At 45.3% G+C, this 19,610-nt stretch overlaps 2 protein-coding genes across 4 annotated transcripts; both read right to left on the reverse strand.

Moving 5' to 3' along the window:
• Positions 1-6,769: 6,769 nt before the first annotated feature.
• LOC134406280 (crk-like protein) lies at positions 6,770-10,877 on the reverse strand. Its single transcript, XM_063137625.1, has 3 exons — positions 8,974-10,877; positions 8,329-8,784; positions 6,770-7,474 (listed from the first exon to the last, which is right to left on the reverse strand). The coding sequence occupies exons 1-3, from the start codon at positions 9,145-9,147 to the stop codon at positions 7,349-7,351; spliced, it is 756 nt and encodes a 251-aa protein (XP_062993695.1). The 5' UTR covers positions 9,148-10,877; the 3' UTR covers positions 6,770-7,348.
• A 3,397-nt stretch (positions 10,878-14,274) lies between these two features.
• LOC134406229 (uncharacterized) lies at positions 14,275-19,406 on the reverse strand. 3 transcript variants are annotated; one of them, XM_063137549.1, is made up of 5 exons: positions 19,388-19,406; positions 17,198-17,262; positions 16,551-16,688; positions 15,836-15,982; positions 14,275-14,652 (listed from the first exon to the last, which is right to left on the reverse strand). In XM_063137549.1, exons 2-5 carry the CDS (start codon positions 17,201-17,203, stop codon positions 14,530-14,532), a joined length of 414 nt encoding a protein of 137 aa, XP_062993619.1. In that variant the 5' UTR covers positions 17,204-17,262; positions 19,388-19,406; the 3' UTR covers positions 14,275-14,529. The 3 variants fall into 3 exon arrangements, with proteins under 3 accessions (XP_062993619.1, XP_062993618.1, XP_062993617.1); XM_063137548.1 differs by lacking the exon at positions 19,388-19,406 and adding an exon at positions 18,155-18,173; XM_063137547.1 differs by lacking the exon at positions 19,388-19,406 and adding an exon at positions 18,034-18,110.
• Between the last annotated feature and the right edge of the window lie 204 nt (positions 19,407-19,610).

A 19,610-nucleotide genomic window follows, 5' to 3' on the forward strand; every position in this document is an offset into this window, starting at 1 on the left:
TGATAAGATGGAACTGGTAGCATAGAAGACCTGAAAAGGGAAGTGTAGCAACTAGGATGCCTATGATATCTCAGAGAGGCTGACAGCCTTGGCGCTGTTACAGGAAAGGGGGCTCCATCTCAAATCACTGCGTTTTGCTCCAGAAGTCTTCACACAGTGCATAGTAAAATTGTGGAATCCACTGCCACAAGATGTAACAATTGCTGCTAAGTTGGATGTCTTTAAAAGGAGAGTGCACAAATTCACAGAGCATCAGGCTATCAATGGCTACGGGCCACGGTGGCTATATATATTACCTCTGGTGAAGCAGTAGGCCTCTATACCAGTTATTGGAAAACACAAGCCAGAAGGTGCAGTTGCACTCATGTTCTACTTGATAGCTTCCCGCAATGGGCAAACAGAATGTGGGACTAATTCTGCCTTTGGTCTGATTCAGCAGGGCTTTTCTATGTTAAGGATCAGATCGGTAGACACCTAGGAGCAATGGCAGATGGACAAGATTGTGAATTGTCTGGGCAAGCGGCAGGGTGTCATGCGGTGAGGTAGAATCAGGGCAGAGGGTCTGCAGGATTTATTTATTTATTTATTTATTACATTTCTATACCGCCCAATAGCCGGAGCTCTCTGGGCTGTTCACAAAAATGTTTGATGGTTTTTAATAAGTCCAAGTGCCGAGTTCAGTAGTTGGGGCCCCGCCAACAATTTTGTACATACCATGTGCTCTGAAGCATTGGGGCAAAGATGCCACAGATGCTCATGCTGAGAATATAGGACCAGGGAAGGAGGGAGGGAGAGTCGTAATAGTTACTCAAAACCTTGTTACTTAACCCAACCAGCTGTCCAATAAAAATAAAATGCTATCATCTGAACCCCTTTGAATCCTGTCCAGTGCTAAACCTGAGTCTGGGTTTCTTCCCAGAACTTGTCTTCACTCTGTTCTGGTCTCGAGGAGTAATAGGTTAAGGAGAGTGTATTTGAGCATGGGCAGAATGTCTTTTGCTTAAGTCCAGACACACATGAGCCCAATCTGTTCCCATTTTAGAAGCTAAGAGCACCCTGAAACTAATTCTCCTTACAACTGCATGTTTAAAGAGGCGAAGGGTATCTGAACACTGACAGATCAATCAATTAGCCTGGAGTAAGGATTGTAAATTTACACATCCCCTAGATGTGTTGTGCGGTGGAGTAGATACTAGCATTGAGGGATATCTATCAGGCTAAACTAGCAGAAGGTGGCTGACCTGTTTTGGACTGAGCAGGGCTGTAAGATGAAGCAGCAAATGGTGTAGGGAGTAGTAGAAAGATGCACTGACAAGGGTGGGGTTATATAACGCCCCAACGCCTGGGAGGTGAGAGGCAGCTGCTGTTTGATTTATGACAGGAGAGAAAAGGCCAGACACTTGTTGGGTCTGTGTAACATGGGAATACAACACCCCACTGCCCTTTGACTTAGCTTTCCAGAACCTTCTCAGTAGCCCAGCCTAGACCTGAATCCAAACTGGGCTTCTCTTGGGATGATTACGGTAATAGCTGAGTCACTGGTCTTTGTGTGCAGGGAAGCACGTAGCAAGGGAAGCCCTCTTTCAAACCCTCTTTCTCTCCTCTGGCCCCTATCCCACCCCCACCTAGGCCTGGGGGCTGCCTTGTCAGAACCCCCTGCTAAAAGGGCAGAAAGGTCACCATCAGTCTCACATTCCTCTTCTTCATCCAACGAGCCTTTCTACCGCCCTTTCACCACCAGTAAACACCCTTCAATTTTGCCACACACCCCTCCAGTAAGGTTGCTGCTTCTCCTCCTTACCCCATTTGTCTTTAATATCTGCCCAACAGGCAACCATTCAACAGGTAAAAGCTCTTGCCCACCGCACTATCACCCCTTGGATTTCGGCACATTGGGCAGCCGTTCAACAGGTAATGCTTCTCTCCCCACACTCTATCACTTTTCAGATTTCTGCATAGCAAGCACTTGTTAAAAGATAGTGGAGGGAGTGAGGGTGGGCATAGTTGCAGCCACACTATTTGTTCCACCTCTTCAGGCCCTGGGGGACTTAGCTTCCTTCTCCTCACCACAACGATCATACTTACTACCTCTCTGAAGTTCCTGCCTAGCAGTATTTCAGCCAGCCCAGGTGCTCTCCCCGCAATTCTAAGAATTAGGGAGAATACTGGGAGAGTAGACAGGGTCCAGTTTGCCAGCTTTTTATTGGAAAGGCTTTTTCCATTGCTTATAATGCAGAACTATAGGAAGTGCAGCTCTTCTCCCCCCCCCCCCCGCCCTCTCTGCCACACCCTGCATGCCAAGGAAATGTTGCCAACATTTCTGCATGAAGCAGCTGTTGAAGGTACAGAAAGCCTTTCATGTGTTCTCTTCTTCCCCTCCCTGTACCCCCTTCCCCCAGCAACAGGCCTTGTGGCTGATTTATTGCAGCAGAAGCTTTCTTGGACTAAAATCCATTTAATCAGATGCATGAAATGGAATCTATGAAATCTAGTCCATGACAATTTATAGTCCAATAAATCTGTAACAGATTTAAGGGTGCAATCCTATCCATGTTTAGACAGAAATCAGTCCTGCAACTCCCAGCGTTCCCCAGCCAGAATGTATAGGATTGCACCCTAACTAACACAGCTACCCCTCTAGAAGAGGTTTGCCCAAAAGAGCCAGGCTGCGGGTGGAGAGCAACCAAAGCAAGAAGTTGGCATGCTCCAGGTCCTTGCACAGAACTACTCCCGATGATCACAATACAGTGAGGTACACAAAAGCAAAGCAGACTCTCCCCCAAGAAACTACTGCAACCCATTAAGACAGTAGTCTTGTAAACAGTACATAGCAAGAATGCAGTTTCTGACCAGAGCAGCCTTCCCCAACCTGATGCCCTCCAGATGCATTGTACTACAACTCCCATATCTATGTTGGGAGTTGTAGTACAACACACCTGGAGGGCACTAGATTGGAGACGGCTAGTCTAGCGGCTCTCTCACACATGTTCAAGAGTGCTTCCACAAGTGAGGTAAAGGAATATTTTTCATCTGGAAATGTTTTTTTTAATGTAGGATAGAAAGCAGAGGGTACGAGATTATATATATATGTCAACATATGCACTGCAGTCACTGTGGATGTAACACTTGAGCTACAGACACAAAGACAACAAGAGATGCACTAGAAAAACTGTTTTACAGATGGAAGAGGATTAAGGAGGAGGGGGAAAAGAGAGAGAGAGAGAAATCTAAGCAGCAATGGAAGTCCAGGCAAAGCGAGGCTACACACTTGATGACCATTGGTTACTAGACAAATTATGGGATGGTACAACAAACACACCCAGACAGGAAAAATTGGGCAACTGCTAGTGACAAAGGAAAGATTGAGAAAGACACAGCTGAGCTCCAGATACCAGCTGATTATTTGAACAGAACTTCCTCAAAGGATTAGCAACTGTGCAAGACTTTTGCAAGTCCTTATAGTAGTCAAAGGAGGAAACAGCTGTGGTAGATAATATAAAGGGGTGGGTTAATGCCTCCCTCTGGTCCTACATGGAGTGACAAAAAAAAAGGAGGTATGAAGAATTGGAAGCTTAATTAGACCTTACCAAATAGCTAGTAAACAATCCTATGTATGTTTAGACAGAAAAAAAAGTCCTACAACTCCCAGCATTCCTCAATCAGATAAGGGTTGCACCCTAAAGAAATAATAAAGGGGGCAGGAAATGGGAGGATCATCTAATATTTAAAGCCCCCAATTATATAGTTTCTTACAGCAGCCATTAGATTTTTAAAAGGGGGGGAAATCAGATACGTTTTCTTAAAAGACTGAAATCCAGTGTCCATTTTGAAGTATGTTTAAAATCGGAATTGGCCTTTAGAATAAAGACACAGACAGTTTTATCCTCTCTTTTTTAAACATACACAAAATGCCTCGCAATAATTTCTGCGAATAATATGCCCCATCCACAGATAGGCAGCTTCCTACACAGATGTCAGCCCAATGGGGCCCTCTCTACCCACAGCAATCTATCTGCCTCTCCCTGCTGCACCCCAGCTTATTATCTTGAAAGCTCCCCGTGCTGGCTTCCATCTCTCCCCAGTCCCCGAGCTCATACGACCCCTCCCCAAGTCAGAGATCCCTTCTTGTCAGTCTCTTCTCCCCTATCATCCCTCCCCGTTTCCATTTTGTCTCCCATCATCTCCCCACATACCGTGGGTGCAGCGGGGGGCTCTGGCAGGACACGACAGCTCCGGAGGGCTCTGGGTGACTGGCAGAGGCAAAGCCAGCGACGGGGCTATAAAAAGGGGGCCCCCGTGGGCGGGACAGGCAGTGCTAACCTTCTCTCCGACCCCTGGCCTTTCGCAGGGCAGGCTAAATATAGGCCTCGGGGTCTAGGAATGTGAAACACGAGGCTCCTGACATTCCCTGCAGAGCAAGGAACAGCGAGAGAGTCACGGGGCGAGGGGCTGAGAGGCCTGTGGATCACCCCTCCCCCGATGTGGCTGTCTCCCAACCCACAACACACATACCCCCATCACCCCACACTCTATTCCCACATCTGCCAACGCCCCATGCGTTTTGGACCCCATCGTTTGTCCCAGCCCCTAGGTCTGTGCCTCAAATTCTTTGGGGACACCTTTACGTACGATGCCCCTCCTCCTCAATCCGCAAGCTAGTTAACCTCTCCCTCCGCCCCATAGAAGAAGGCTAAATGAGGTGACTTCTACTCCCGCCCTCCATCTTGCGTGATGGCCCTCGACTCTTTCTCTCCCCCCAAACTGGCAACTTAAAAGCTTCCATTTGATTTCAATGTCCGTCTGTCGCTAGATCAGGACCTCAAGTCTGCCAGTGCCGCCTGCTGCCCCTCAGGAGGAAGTGCAGCTCCACTCCAAAGTTTCTGGGTGGAAAAATCAGTCAGTGAAATGGTCTTTGGGGAAATTAATGGTATTGGTGGACCAACTGAGATCCACAAGGCACAGGCTCTAGCTATTTATGGCTTGGGGAGGCTTGAAGATTACCTTGCCACAGTGAAATACATGAACATGGCAGGCCTTTACCTAGTCCACAAATCACAGATAACACTAATTAGAACTTAGAAACTGTCTCACATCTTTTCTCTCTCTCTCTCTCACCCCCCCCCTAACACCAATTAGAACTTTCTCTGACACACACACCACCACTATTATTATGAGAGAAGGAAATAGCAGCACCCATTATAAAGGAGCTGGGAAGCTTCTAGCAGGCCTCTCATGTTGTCAGACGAAAACAGTCGTTCTTATTTTACATTATATAAGCAGAGCCTCAGGGTGAGACAGAGAAGGCATCGAAAGGAACAAAGACGTTTCCTTGTGGGAGGGTGAAATTACCCACTGCAAAATTTTTGGTAACCGCAACGCAGTCCTTCGTGGAATGACTGGAAGAGGTGGGTGTATTTAGCCTGGAGAAGATTAAGGGAAGGGCTGTTACATTTAATTGGACCAGCTTTGTTCCTTCTTGCTCCAGAGGGCAGGGTTAGAACCATGGCTAGAAGTGCAGGTAAACCGACTTTGGCTAAACATTAGGACAAACATCCTAACAGTAGGAGTGGGTTGCCCACCGAACAGAATTCCTTGGAAAGTGGAGACATTTTTCTTCCTCTCTCATAATACTAGAACCCAATGAGGTCATCCCATGAGGCTGATTGGTGAGAGAATCAGGACAGATAAAACAGCATAGTTAAACTATGGAATTCACTACTGCAAGACGCAGTGAAGGCCACCAATTTGGATGGCTTTTGAAAGAGGATTAGACAAATTCCTGGAGGTTATCAGTGGCTACTAGTTCTGTTGGCTCTATGCTACCTTCAATATCAGAGGCAGTATGCCTATGTACACCAGTTGCTGGGGAACATGGGCAGAACCCAGGTGTTGATGCACTCATGACTTGTTTGTGGGTCTCCTATCAACAGCTGGCTGGCCACTGTGTGAACAGAATGCTGGACTAGATGGACCCTTGGTCTGATCCAGCAGGGATCTTCTTATGAAGTATTTAAGCAAAGGCCGGATGGCTTCCTGACAGGGTTGCAGTAGCTGCATCCTGTATTATGGATCCTGTATCGAGCCAGAGAGTTGAACTAGAGGATACCCAAGGTCTCTTCTAACTCAAATTCTATGATTCTAGCATTTTCTTCTCAAATACAAAGAATACTTTGTGTTTAGATATTCATAGATATGTGGGTTAAGATACACACGCGCATACACTAGGTTTTGAAAAAAATAACAAAGCTACCAACATAATGTTAAACATTTCCACTATCTTCTAAAACACCCTTGTATAGATGTCTTTTCCTGAAATTCTGAGTATCTCATTGATGTTGGTCAAGAAGGTACCAATAATAGGTCGAGAAGGTACCAATAACAGGAAAGCTGGCACTCTTATCAAAAAGAGGTATGAAATTGGGTGATAGGCTCCGGTAATTCTGAATATAAACTCAGTAAAGGAAAAGGTACCATACCTAGTACGGAGGAACTGTTGGAACGCATCGGAAGCTAAATCGTGATCCTCACAAAATGTGTGATCACAGATGAAATGATACTAACAGGTGGAAAGCAAGATGCCCCAAACAGCACATGTGATTTTTTGCTGCAGTCTCCTCCTGCCTACAGCAATAGGCTGTGAGCCAGTTCACCATGGCAACATTCAAGGCCTGGGTTGTGATGCTGGTTACTACGGCAACACTGCCACCTTTTCCCCATATTCACCCTCTAGCTAGCCCCTCCCCAGAAGGAGTAAAATATCAGTGAGGAATAATCAGCAGGAAACTTTAATTAACAAGGCGGTTTGAAACAGACAACAAATGGAGCAGGGTTTCTATTAGGAGTGGAGGTGGGTGGGGGAATTCCCTTCAAAGCTAAGCACTGCTCCCGCCCCCATGCGAGCAGGGTCAAATGGGGAAAAAATACACAAGGGTAAGGGGGCAATAATCAAAGCTCAGAACTTCTGGGGCCACAGGATGCAGAGCACATAATCAAAGTCGAAAGCCACAGGGCCGAAGGATTGATGTTCATAGGGAGTAAATATGAACAAGCCCATAAAGGCTCAGAGTTTATAGGATCAACTACCACAGCATTTAAGAACAGTGAGTCAAGGAGCAATGTTCATATAGTCAAGGAGTTCAAGTTGGTAGAAGTCCATATCCAAGGATCTGAAAATATCAAATATCAATGAACTGGATCATCAATAATGCCCAACCAGGCAGGTCAAAATTCAAGGTTCGTGTCAGGAAGTACAATGTTCAAAACGACCAGAAGCTCACAGGCACGGGTCAGAGTTCAGGGGTCATGGCCCATTCAGGGAAAGTCAAAGTTCAAAGGTGACATCAAATGCTCAACTGGCTTCTTCAGAGTCCAGGACCTTGACATGGGTGAAGGGAAAATGGCCACAGCGCCCATTCAGCTCCCCTTCCCATTGGCCGTTGACGTTCATCTTGGTGACAGCAATGAGGTCACCCACCTGTAGAGCATCATGGGACACAAAAGCATTCAGAAAGGAAAAGATTATACAGTAATTTTTCTACCCAACCACTCATGAGCAACCAGCTCACCCTTAACCTACCTTTCCCCATATAATTCATTCTTAACCTACCTTTCCCAATATAATGCCTTCTTCTGGAAAAATATACAAACCACCCAACCTGGTATAGCTTTTCATCTTCCCTTAACTGCTTTTTGAAATGAGGAACAGGATCAAGGCATGTATGCGTTGTATCAAAATGTGTCTAATTTTACTACCCATGTCAAGTAACTGGATAGCTGGGATTGACAGAATCCAAGCATGTGTGATTTTTAAAACATTCCAGAGAATAGATGGACTTCTGCAGCCCCCCCTCAATAACATCTACCTTTAATGCCTCAAATGCTGCGTATTCCATGCCCCTTCCCCTCCACCACTCGGGCTGCTCTACACCTATTCAACACTTTGCTAGACAAGCCTCCAAATGAAGTTATTGTAGTAAAATATTTTATTCTAATTAATTTGCAACATTTATTCTGAGCACAGGATTTTTGTCTAGGGGTGGGTGGCGTGCCTACCAGTTCAGGACATCTCCATGAAATAAAGGACATTGCTCAGTATTGATCTACAGCAGCCTCTCCCACCTGCTGCTCTCCAGATGTGTTGGACTGAAGCAGCAATGGCCATGCTGTCCAGGAATAAAGGGAGCTGCAGTCCAGCACATCTGGATGGCACCAGGTTGGGGAAGGCTGTTCTATAGATTCAAAACTATCGGGCAAACTTCCCCCCACCAATAACCAGACATTCGACAGCTTTCTGCAGCCTCCCACCATAAGGATTATCCCATGACTTGCCTCAAAGGCTAGTGCCGTCTTGTCACTAGCACCGGGCACCCTTCGTTGCACTGCCCTCGCTATTACCGGAGCGTGGCGGGGGGCACCGTGGCTGCTGGGGTGAGCATAGGGACAGGGCTGGACATACGGTACAGGGATCATGCCCACGCGCCCATCTGCACGCTGGGCGGTCCACCACTGCTCTTCAGGCTTGGCCAACACCCTCAGGGGTTCCCCTTTGCTGAAGGGGAGGTCTTCTTGATCACGGCCTACGAAGTCGTAGAGGGCACGGACCCATTCACCAGCGGGAGGCGGCTGGGCAGAAGCAGGGGCCACCACCCGACCCACAGGGGCTACCAGAGTGGTAGTGTCCAGATAGTGGAGGCGGTAGAAATCGAGCAGAGCAGGGAAGCCGTCAAATTCATGCTCCCCAATCCGCAGGCGCCCAGGGAGGCTGTTTATGATGTAGTGTGAAACCTGGAAGAGACAGAAAAGCAAAGGAGAAGGTGGCCATCACACCATGACCCTCAGCAGACACACTTCCAAAATCCTAAATCTGATGTGCTAGCAGGCCCTCACCATCTCAGGTTCTTCAATTCCTCCAACACAGTCCCTCTATCCCAACATTCTTTTTTTCTTACAAAGACACTAAAGTTCAGAACTCACCTTGGAGTTCTCGCTGACGGAGAGTACATAGTCACCCGGGCACGTGGTACTATCCCGTACCAGAAAGGTTCCATGGCGGTGGCCCTGGAGACAGGCAGCTGCTTCTTGCCGGCTTAGAGCCCCCATATACCACTCATGGGCATCCCCAAAAGCCGACATGGCTTGGGGGAGCATCGGAGGGTGGAAGAACCCACCCACCCCTCACTGGTTATTATTCCCAAGAAAACTGATTACCCTGGAGTTTGGGAGCAGCTTGTTAAAAGGAAGTTGCTCTGTTGAATGTTGAAGTTGTAATCTTGTTTAGCAGCTATTGCTTCCTTCAAATTTAGTGTGACCTTCAAACAATCCAGACATGCCCCCCCCAAATGAATTAGGCTCTCCCTTATGTAACTCCACCCCAAGATCTCTTCCTTCATAGATCCACCCCAAGATCTTACATCCCCAAATCATCCAAATGTGATATCCCTTGAGAGCATCCACTCCTTTCCCCCAAAATAGCAATATTATTCAAAGTAGTGTCTTGGGAATGCAAATAAAGCTTCTACAATCAAATGCTTAAAATTAATGGGATGTCTTGAAGAGTTATATAGATTCCTCCCAGCTCCAATATACTGGGGATACACTTCCAAGAATTACAGCTCACCTTTCTCTGAATAATCTACCTAACTAAAATTTTAATAGCTACTTAAAGACAGATTCTAACAAATAGCATCAACATACAATACCATCAAATCAGTGATATATATCTTCAGGGAAACAAATATTGTATCTTTTAAGTCCTCTAGTATCACAAAGTCCCTACAAATTAAGAGGGTGAATTAAATAGCCCACACAAACTCTCTGCCCCCACCAAATTTAACAAGTAGTATGATATGATTGTACCCTCTCAAGCTTGCAATTCCTCCACAGAGTAATCAGCACATCAAAAATGTATTTGGGTGCTGTAGTTTTAAAGTCAAGATTTGGATGAGTTCACCTTTTCAAAACCTAGTCTTTCTCAGATTAGCATGGCACATCCCCACAAAATGAATAAGATACCTTTCTAAAGAATTATAACCCCATTATACAAAAGAATTCTTATTCCAACATGGACTTTTTAACCCACAAAGTTAATTAAGGGGATCTCAGCCTGATCCACTTAGTCACCAACCCCTATCTCCAACTAACTGGTCACCCTCTGGACAAAGTTACAGCACCCTAATTAGAGACTGCTTCCTTGGTGCTAATGAAGAACATCCCCCAATCCCCCCACAGACCCAAGACATTTACTAGCAACCCACCAGCACCAGCAGCCTGTGTTGCAGAGTAATAATACACACACAAATACACTCCAGAGGTAGTCAATCTCCCAAAATTGTGCAGCACCCCAAAATTATGACCTCTACCCTCCCAAGCCTTTCTGCCTACCACCCCATCAGAAGCTCTAGGCAAACAAAAACCCTAGGATAAAACAACCCCTCTCCCCTATCACATTTCCATGCATACCCTCTAGTCCTCTCTAGTATTCTCGTGGAAGGAGCACCCCAAGACTGCATTGCAGCCTCTTTTAAGCTCTTCAAAGGAACCAGTGAAAGCCTCTCCACGACCCCAAGGCACCCACCCAAATCAGCTGTGCACCCTACAAATGCTCTTCAGCACGCCACTCTGCCACAGCGCCACAATAAAGCCCCGTTTCCCTCCTTTGCACATGTCTTCCCTCTATACCTCCTCTTGTCCCTGGGAACTCAACAGTCCTGGTTTCCAGCTCCCTCTACTGCAACCTATTAAAACCCCACTCCCTCCCCGGAGGACCCAGGCATCCTAGCTCCGATTTCTCCGGCTCGAACCCATTAGAACCCAGGAGTTCTGGCTAGCAGCCTCCCCCGCCCCTCCCCTGCCTGAAATCTCTGCCCGCAATCCTGATTGCAGCTACGGAAGGGTTGATGGGAAAGTGACGCACCCCCCTCCCCCTTTAAGCCGTGGAGGGGCGGCCATCTTGAGGCTTGGCAAAGCTGGCTGAGAAGCCACCGCGAAGGGGACGCGACCATCTTGGCTGTGGGAAGGCGCCCCAGTTCCAACATGGAGACGGCTTTCTGGCTCACAGGATTGTGGGGCTGGAAAAGGCGCGTTTGTTCTTTTGTGGTGGTGAATTTGGCTGTAGTATTCCCTCTTTTGCTATTAATTTGATTGCCAGAAACCTTTGGTAAAGGAGAACAATAATGAGATGATAAGTAAATTAGCAGTTGTTGCATATGATTAACAGATAGTATATCCAGAGGGACACACATTTTGAAGCTATCATTGGACTACTCTATTAATTACTAATATTACTCTATTAATTACCAATGCTCTTCCATTAAGCACAGACACAATTTCTTATTTGCATATACTAATGTATTAACCTATTCAGCCTTGTTTAGAGGCTTATTAATTAATCTAAGGTCCAGACTCCCCCAATTAAGATTATTACTTTATTATGGTAGCAAGCCTTTTTCCTGCTTAACAGATCTGTCCTCTGAAGCCACAGCTAGAGATGAATTTTAAGATGCCTTTTAATAATGTATTAGTTTTAAATGTTTTAATTAGTTATATGGTGTTTGCATTTGTGTTGTACCCTGCCTCAAACCAGAGGGAGAGGTGAATAACAAATAAATTATAAATTAATTAACTTCCTGACTGTTAGAGCAGTACGACAATGGAATCTGTTACCTAGGGAGGTTGTGGGCTCTCCCACACTAGAGGCATTCAAGAGGCAGCTGGATGCTTTAGGGTGGATTCCTGCATTGAGCAGGGGGTTGGACTCAATGGCCTTGTAGGCCCCTTCCGGCTCTGCTATTCTATGATTCTATTATTATTATTTGAAAACCACTGCATTAGCAAAACCTTCCTCACAGAGTTGTTTCTAAAATACCAGCCAAAACGTTCTAGAGGCTAACTCCAGTCCTGTTTTATTCCACACTTGCCATTAGCCATAATATATATTATTTATTTATTACATTTATATACCGCTCCATAGCCGAAGCTCTATGCAAAAATACAAACCATAACTTATGACAAAACTGATCTTACAGAACATTACAACAGGCATGTGGTAAAGGAAGCAAAAATGAGTTGTCATTAAATTTTCAGAGGCTGGGAGAGATGGGGAGGATTACCTGTTACTTACTCTGTATATTATTTTTTGTATTTATCTCAAAATAAAGTACACTGGGTTTTTGTTGTTGCTTTGCAATTCTAGAGCCAGCTGCCCAACATAGTTTAGTGCTACATCTAGAACGTTATTTAGGAAGTTGGATAGCAATCTGGAAAAGTAAGAAATGGGGGTATATTTGCATGTTTATAATGGCATGAAGTTTTTAAAGAAAAAAAAGACATAAGATTTCATGTCACTTTGATTCCTGTTGGCATTAATGAAGTATCTTTCATCTACCTTGATTTTTTAAAAAATGGTAAATTGGTGGTGAGTACCCTGGGAAGTGCCACTATAGAAGATTTATTTATTTATTACATTTATATACCGCTCCATAGCCGAAGCTCTCTGGGCGGTTTACAACAGTTAAAAACAGTGAGCATTAAAAAGTATACAAAATTTTAAACCATCAAGAACATAAAAACAACAGTATAAAAACAATGGTATCCATTTTAAAAACAACAGTTCTGGGGTCCGTTAAACAAACTTAGCGTTGTTAAATGCCTGGGAGAAAAGTCTTGACCTGGTGCCGAAAAGATAACAGAGTTGGCGCCAGGCGAGCCTCATCGGGGAGATCATTCCATAATTGGGGGGCCGTCACTGAAAAGGCCCTCTCCCTTGTTGCCGTCCTCTGAGCTTCCCTCAGAGTAGGCACTCGGAAGAGGATCTTAGATGTTATACTTTTTCCTGTGCATTAAGTCATCCAAAGGCTTTGTCTGTTGCCTCCACGTCTTCCCAGAGCCCTTTGTGAGCCCTCCGCATTCCTGTGGAGCACAGGGGCCTTTTTCTTTAACCACGTGCATGTGTGTGTTGAGGGGGCAGGGTTGTTTTGTCACATTGCTGCTACTTCTTCATGCAGCCTGGGAGTGCATCCTGCAGTTGTAGATATGCATGCTGCGGTCTCTAGGTTCTTTGCATGAACAATTGAGGAAGGCTGTCCAGCAAGCTCTCTGGCTTGTTCCAATGGCACAAGGCTGACTACCTCAGGCCTCAGCAGAAGATAGGACCTGGCATAAGTGTTATACGAACAAGAAAACTTAACGTCTTTGACGAACCATGTTCATTTTTGAAGGAAAATATTGAACAGATCCAAACAGTGTTCATTGTAGATGGGCAATTGATATAGTGTAGTGGTTAAAGTATCAGACAAGGTCTGAGGAGGCCCAGCTTCAAATTCCCTCACCTGCAAAGCTACGGGTGACCTTGGGCCCATCTCTTAACCTACCCTCCCTTTCAAGACAGTTGTGTGGGTAGATGGGGCTGGCATAGGGGGAGGAGAAGAACTGTATATGCTACTGAGCTCCCTAGAAGAAGAAAGCTAAAAGGTAATAAAATAATATAGACCTCATTTTTCCTTAAGCAGTAAGTAGTTAGAATTTCTTTACTATCTATCTATCTAGACAATAACTCACTACCACAAGATGTAGTGATGGCCACCAATTTGGATGGCTTTAAAAGGGGGTTGGATACATTCCTGGAGGCAAAGGCTATCAATGGCTACTAGCACTGATGGTTGTGTGCTATCTCCAGTATTCAAGGCAGTAAGCCTGTGTGCACCAGTTGCTAGGGAACATGGGTGGGAGGGTGCTGTTGCACCATGTCCTGCTTTGTTGGTCTCTGGCCAACAGCAGGTTGGCTACTGTGTAAACAGAGTTCTGGACTAGATGGATCCTTGGTCTGATCCAGTATGTCACTTCTTATGTTCTTACATATATTTGCTGCTGTCTCCCACATACAGGAGTTCAGTTCTAGTCCTGTAAAAGTCAGTAGCTTCAAGTATGCACAGTGCTGAATTATGTCATAGTCATCATTTATATCAGGCTTGCAGATAAATATTAGTGTGATCACCTGTACCAATACAATCTCCAACTAGATGGCCAGGGAAGAAACTTTTGTTCACTGAAACATAGCTGAGGGAAATAAAAAAGGATAAAATCTGCTGGCAATGATACCACCCTTACAGCCCCCCCCCCCCCGCCCCCTCCACAAACACCCAACACTTAATTATGGTGAGGAAGGAAAGTGCATATAAATACCTCAAGATTTCCATAAATATGGCAACCAAGTTCCTAACTGGACAAGTGTCTATTAAATGCCCTCCCTTTGCATTCTCATTAAATACAGACAAAGGGTATATACAACTCGCTTTATTATAAAATGCAGCAGTTCTTATAAAACAATAATATCAAACATGCATTACAAAGATCAAAATCATTTGAAAAAACCGGGGTGGGGGGAAACAAGTTTCATGTCTCCTTGCATCAGGATGGTTAATTTTTGCCAGCTTCAGCAACTGCCCATTTTACTTGTCCACCATTTATATGAAAACTCCTAAGTCCTCCCACATTTCCGAATCATAACTCCATTATTTTGAGGGTTGGGGTCCCTTAACGCAATTTGATCTCAAAGCAAATGCAGTTGATGTTCTGACAGTCCGGGGGCTGATACGTGCAGGCACAATCACAGAGTGGACACAAGTGAGGAAAGGAGCAAGTCCCCGATTCCCAGCCCTGTTAGTAAGAGAAATTGTACACCATTAGTTTGCACAACTATCTGCCTCCCACTGATTAATAGTCTTCCTCAACCACTACCACCTTCTCCTCTTCTGTCCCTTTTGATCTCGTTTATCCCTCCCCCTCTTCCAAGTTGCATACACAATTCTGGTTAATGTTGGATTTTAAGGCCTTAGGGCTTTAGTAAATAAAAAGCACTGCTATTTTGAAGCGTCTCTGCCTAAAGCTATTCAGGTGGCTTGTTATCTCTCAAGCAGGACCTCATGGTATCCATTGCACAATTTATAGGTTTTATTACTCATGCAGGTAGAATTAGAGCCTCACGGGAGGAAAAAATGCACTCCTGGTTTTTGCTTTAAAGAGAGCCGACTGCTCCTCATTTTAAAAAGGGGCTGTTCTTTCCTGGCCGTGCCTGACCAGCTGTTCTCAAGCCCAGAAGCTGAATATAGCTGCTCGCTCAGTCTGTGACTGGGTTCATACAACACATTAATTCATGATGGTTTATTTTCTGGAACAACCCATGATGAGTTAATGTGTTATTTGTAGGCTGATCCCTCAACCCCCACGGTGGGTTATTTCCCCCAAATAAGCCACCTTGAGAACCCACGGTCTGCAGTAGGGGTTCATTTACCTATGGTGGGTTAGTGTGTTGTCTGTTGTGCAGCTTGCCTACAGAGATTGCCTACAGAGCTGCTTGGCAAGAGCAATGAAAAATGCTGCTAGCACTGTGCGATCTCTATTCTCACCGCAAAGGAAGCTGGGAGGCCTGCCTTGCTGGGCGGGAGGACTATAGGAGGAGGGTGTGTGTGAAAATCCAAACTACAGGCTTCCAGTAAGTTACATACACAATTCTGGTTAATGTTGGATTTTAAGCCATCACTGCTCTAGAAAGCTAAGATGCTCTTCTGCTCTGGATTTCTCTTTCTCTCTCCTTATCACCAATTAATGGAGTTGTGCTCTGCAACCCTCTGTCTCCACAAAATGACTGATTGCCCCCACCAGCCAAAATACTAACATGGATGAAACCTAGTCATTGCCACTCCCTATGTTTTCATGACTTGGAACTCTTTTCTGCCTGAGACTTCAGTGAGGTCTATTGACCCCATGGTACATAATTCATTGATTTTTCTAAATCATTAGTCAATTACCTTGAGGAAAAAGAAAAGATTGGTAAACTCACGTTAGTGCAAGGACAGCAGCGATCCAGACAGCGCGCTGGGGAAGGGAGGACACAGTCACATGACTCCGCGCAAGCCATACAGCATTCGCACACATTTGGCCAAGGCCGCTTTTCACAGGAACAGCAATTGGCACAAAGGCCTCGGGCCTAGGAAGCAATAAGGAAAGAAATTCACACCTTGGTCCACCAGATCTCCGAGTGAAGAAGCAATTCCACCTCTACTGTTTTTCAATGGTCTAGGCTCCTATGGTTTACCTCTTGGATGTATATATTGAAAGTAATTCAGTATTGGACAGGCAGGCAACAATTCTGGATTTGAGATTTTGTGTCACGTTTGTTTTTTAAGTAACCTGGATTTGCTAGGTCAGCAACAATGCATGTTGGAAAATATAGTTTGGGGAAAAGCCAACACTGGGAAATTCAGATTTGGCTATATATTTCTTACCATGTACTCTGGGGACTTTTTTAAGCAACACTGGCAACTAGTGCCAAGATGAGAATAATCCCTACAGCACAAGATTAGTGATGTAAGTTCACCACCACTTTTTGCTTGCTCTCTAATGGACTACTGTTCCCACAAATTACTGCTGTGCCTGGGAAGCACCATTACTGTCATATAATATGGGAAACATAAATCTAACTCCCTTTATCACTCCACCTCTAAATCCCCCAACACTTTGCTCCTTCAACTGTCTCCATCCCATCTCCCAGTTACCAGCAGGCACTGTCGGAGGACCAGGACCAGGATGAGGAGTAGCAGGTAGGAACCAACAACCAAGAAAACGATGGCAGGGAGGGGCAGGAACAAGGTGGCAGCAAAAGGGAGGTCTGGTGGAGGGTTCAACGATGGAGTCTGTAAGGTGAAGAAGGGAAGTTGGCAGTACGGTGTGTTGAGGAGCAGGAAGGGGGATAAAACATGGATGAACACTGAAGTTCATTTTCTGACTTTATGCCAAATAGCAACTAAATATCAAAGAACCTGCGAAGATAATGTTTCAACTCTGACTAGAAGTACATGCACCAAATGTGTAGCTTCTCTAATATTTAGCATATGTTCGGAAGTCAGATGGTTTCCCTAAACTGCAGTTGCACCTAATGCACAGCAAGTTGATTTGGTGCTAAACTTAGGGTATCTGTGGGGCAGAGAGTAGCAAATACTCAAAATGCTATACTGAGATGGTTCCACAATAAGCAATATTCCAAATTCAAAATGTTTGGATTTGTACACCTGGCTTCTCAATCAGCCTCAGCTGATTCATTATATATTAAATCCAGTTCATTTCCGATGGCCAACTGTGAGAGGAGAAACGTTGGGGCAGTTTAAGAAGTGAAGAGCCGACTGAAGGTAGATGCTCTACTTACTGCCATTCCTCAGCTGGGGAGGGACTAGGCTTCAGCCCCTGGAGGCTCCATGGATGTCAAAGAGCCTAGAAGAAGATAAAATAATTTCAAGCCTCTATTGATCATGACCCCATCCTTTCCCATTGTTATCGCACCATACACACAAACACACACACGCAGTCTCCTAGAATATATAAAAAGCGTGGTCAGGGATTACCCAGCAACAACCTCCGTTTTCCAGGAGGCCTTCATTTGCATTAACTCCGAGCACCGATTTCAAGAGACATAGTCAACTATACTGAGATTAGTCAAAAAGCAAGGCTCCAAAGCTCTTAGGCGGTTATATATACAAATATAGTGAATGATACATCTGTACACACCTCATTCATTGTTAGTAATTAATAAAATTGAATATTTCCAGTCCTAATTAAAATTTAGGAGTCACTGCGATAAACAGATTTTTATTTAGAAAACAAAGCTCAATTCTTGTCCCATTTGAGTTTCTCTCCAAAATCCACCCCACAAGCCTGTTCATGAAAAGTTCCCTCGTCCCATAATCAGATTAAAGAGCATGCCTGAAACAAGTCTTCCATATTAATAAGATTCCCAGGCCGTATCATTAATATTCACACTTCTGTGAATATTTAATATTCACTATGCAGCTTAATTTTGTTCGGAGAAGAGAATCTTCACTCCCAATTTCTGACGATGATCAAGCCCATCCTCACCCATGTCCCACTTTCCTGAACATTAATATCACCGGTTCACACAGTTCTCAGGCTCAAACGCCCACTCAGCCATGAAGCCTTACTGAGTTGCTTTGGGGGATGGTCGCTATCTCTCCCTGCCTAACCTACCTCACAAGGTTGTTGTGAGGATGTACTAGGGGTAGGGGGTAAGGAAGCGTATACGCCGACTTAAGGCTCTTGGAGGAAAAGCGAGATATAAAAATAAAAAAATTAAGCGTCATTTTATTGCCTTGGAAACCACCCCACATGCGCGAGCACTAGCCTCTACGGGTCCCCGTTGCAACCAAACTTCATGAAACCTTTGTCAGTCGGAGGAAGTGACGTATGATAAGAAGGCGCTACCGGAAGTGCTTCCTATATCACCTCCATTCGCTTTCCCCCGGAAATGCGGTGCTTTCACCAGAAGTGACATCACTGAGGAGGCTGGATTTTTCTATCCCTATAGTAAAGGGGGAGGGAACAACCTCAACGTAGATTGCGGAATCTCATCCACTCCCAGCTCAACGGCAGTTATTTCCCATACAAGGCGTCCCAGTTCCCCCCGCAGGATCAAACCGCGTCAGGCTTTTGCTTCGTCCTCCGTTCAGTCCGAAATAAATCGGAAACGACCCATTAGGGAGTCATTCTCCCTCCTGAAGCAAATCTACCCAGCAACGAGGTGGTTCTGTAGTGGCGCATTGGCTCATTGAGGCGACCAATCAGAGGCTGGGGTGTGAAACGGGAAGCCCTGCCATTCGGAAGTTCATGAGGCCGTTACTCCATAAGCCGCGCATGCGCACAGTACTTGCTTCAACACTTTCTTCGCACTGTCGTTCTTATGGCACGGCGCACGCGCTCCATAATTGGGAATGAAAATTGTACACCAGGGACTTCCAAAATTAAGAGATTCACACACGGGCACTAACTTCTGAGTTTACTTCGGCGCCATATTTTAATTGCAAGAATCTTTCTGAAACATGCAAAACCATAGAGTGCCAGGCTTTTGCATGTAATTGGCAGCTGGATTTGGCTGGGAGTGTTTTGCGGTGGTGGGGGTTGAGGCAGTTTAAACAGATTGACCTTTGCTGCAGCCTGAGGGGTATTTTGTGTGGAGGATTTGGGCATAGAAATTCTAACCAGCCTTAGCTACATTTATAACCTCCCTACAATGTTAGCATTGGGACTGCATTGCAGGGCTGTTGTATGCCCCAGTCACAGCCTCCCTTCCTCCTGCAATGCGAGGATAGCATTAGCAGGATAATTTGAACAGCATTTTAATTCGGCGGGGGGCGGGGAAACAACCACCTACATTTTCCACACGAAATAAGACCAGAGTTCCCCAGCAGAAAGCGTGATCTCCTGTTTTACTTCTGAATGAACTATTCAGAGCTATCCTCAGTGCCCAAAGTGGGAGGGAAAGTGGGCTTGTTAGGCCTGAAAAGCAGGGGTAGAGCAATCCAGCCGCCTCATTTAGAGCACTTACCCAACGTGGAGCCCTCCAGATGTGTTGCACTACACTCATCGCAAAGGCCACTCTGACAGGGGCTGGTGGGAGTTGTAGTCGAACAAATCTGGAGGGCACCAGGTTGCACTGACTTCTGAAACGTTTTACTGGAATAAATGTGTTGGTCTCTAAGGTGCCACAAGACTTAACTCGTTTTTATTTTTAATTCTTCTTCTTCTTCTTATTATTATTATTGGTGTAA

Source organism: Elgaria multicarinata, chromosome 11 (genome assembly GCF_023053635.1).
Source record: "Elgaria multicarinata webbii isolate HBS135686 ecotype San Diego chromosome 11, rElgMul1.1.pri, whole genome shotgun sequence".
Lineage (NCBI taxonomy): Eukaryota > Metazoa > Chordata > Lepidosauria > Squamata > Anguidae > Elgaria > Elgaria multicarinata.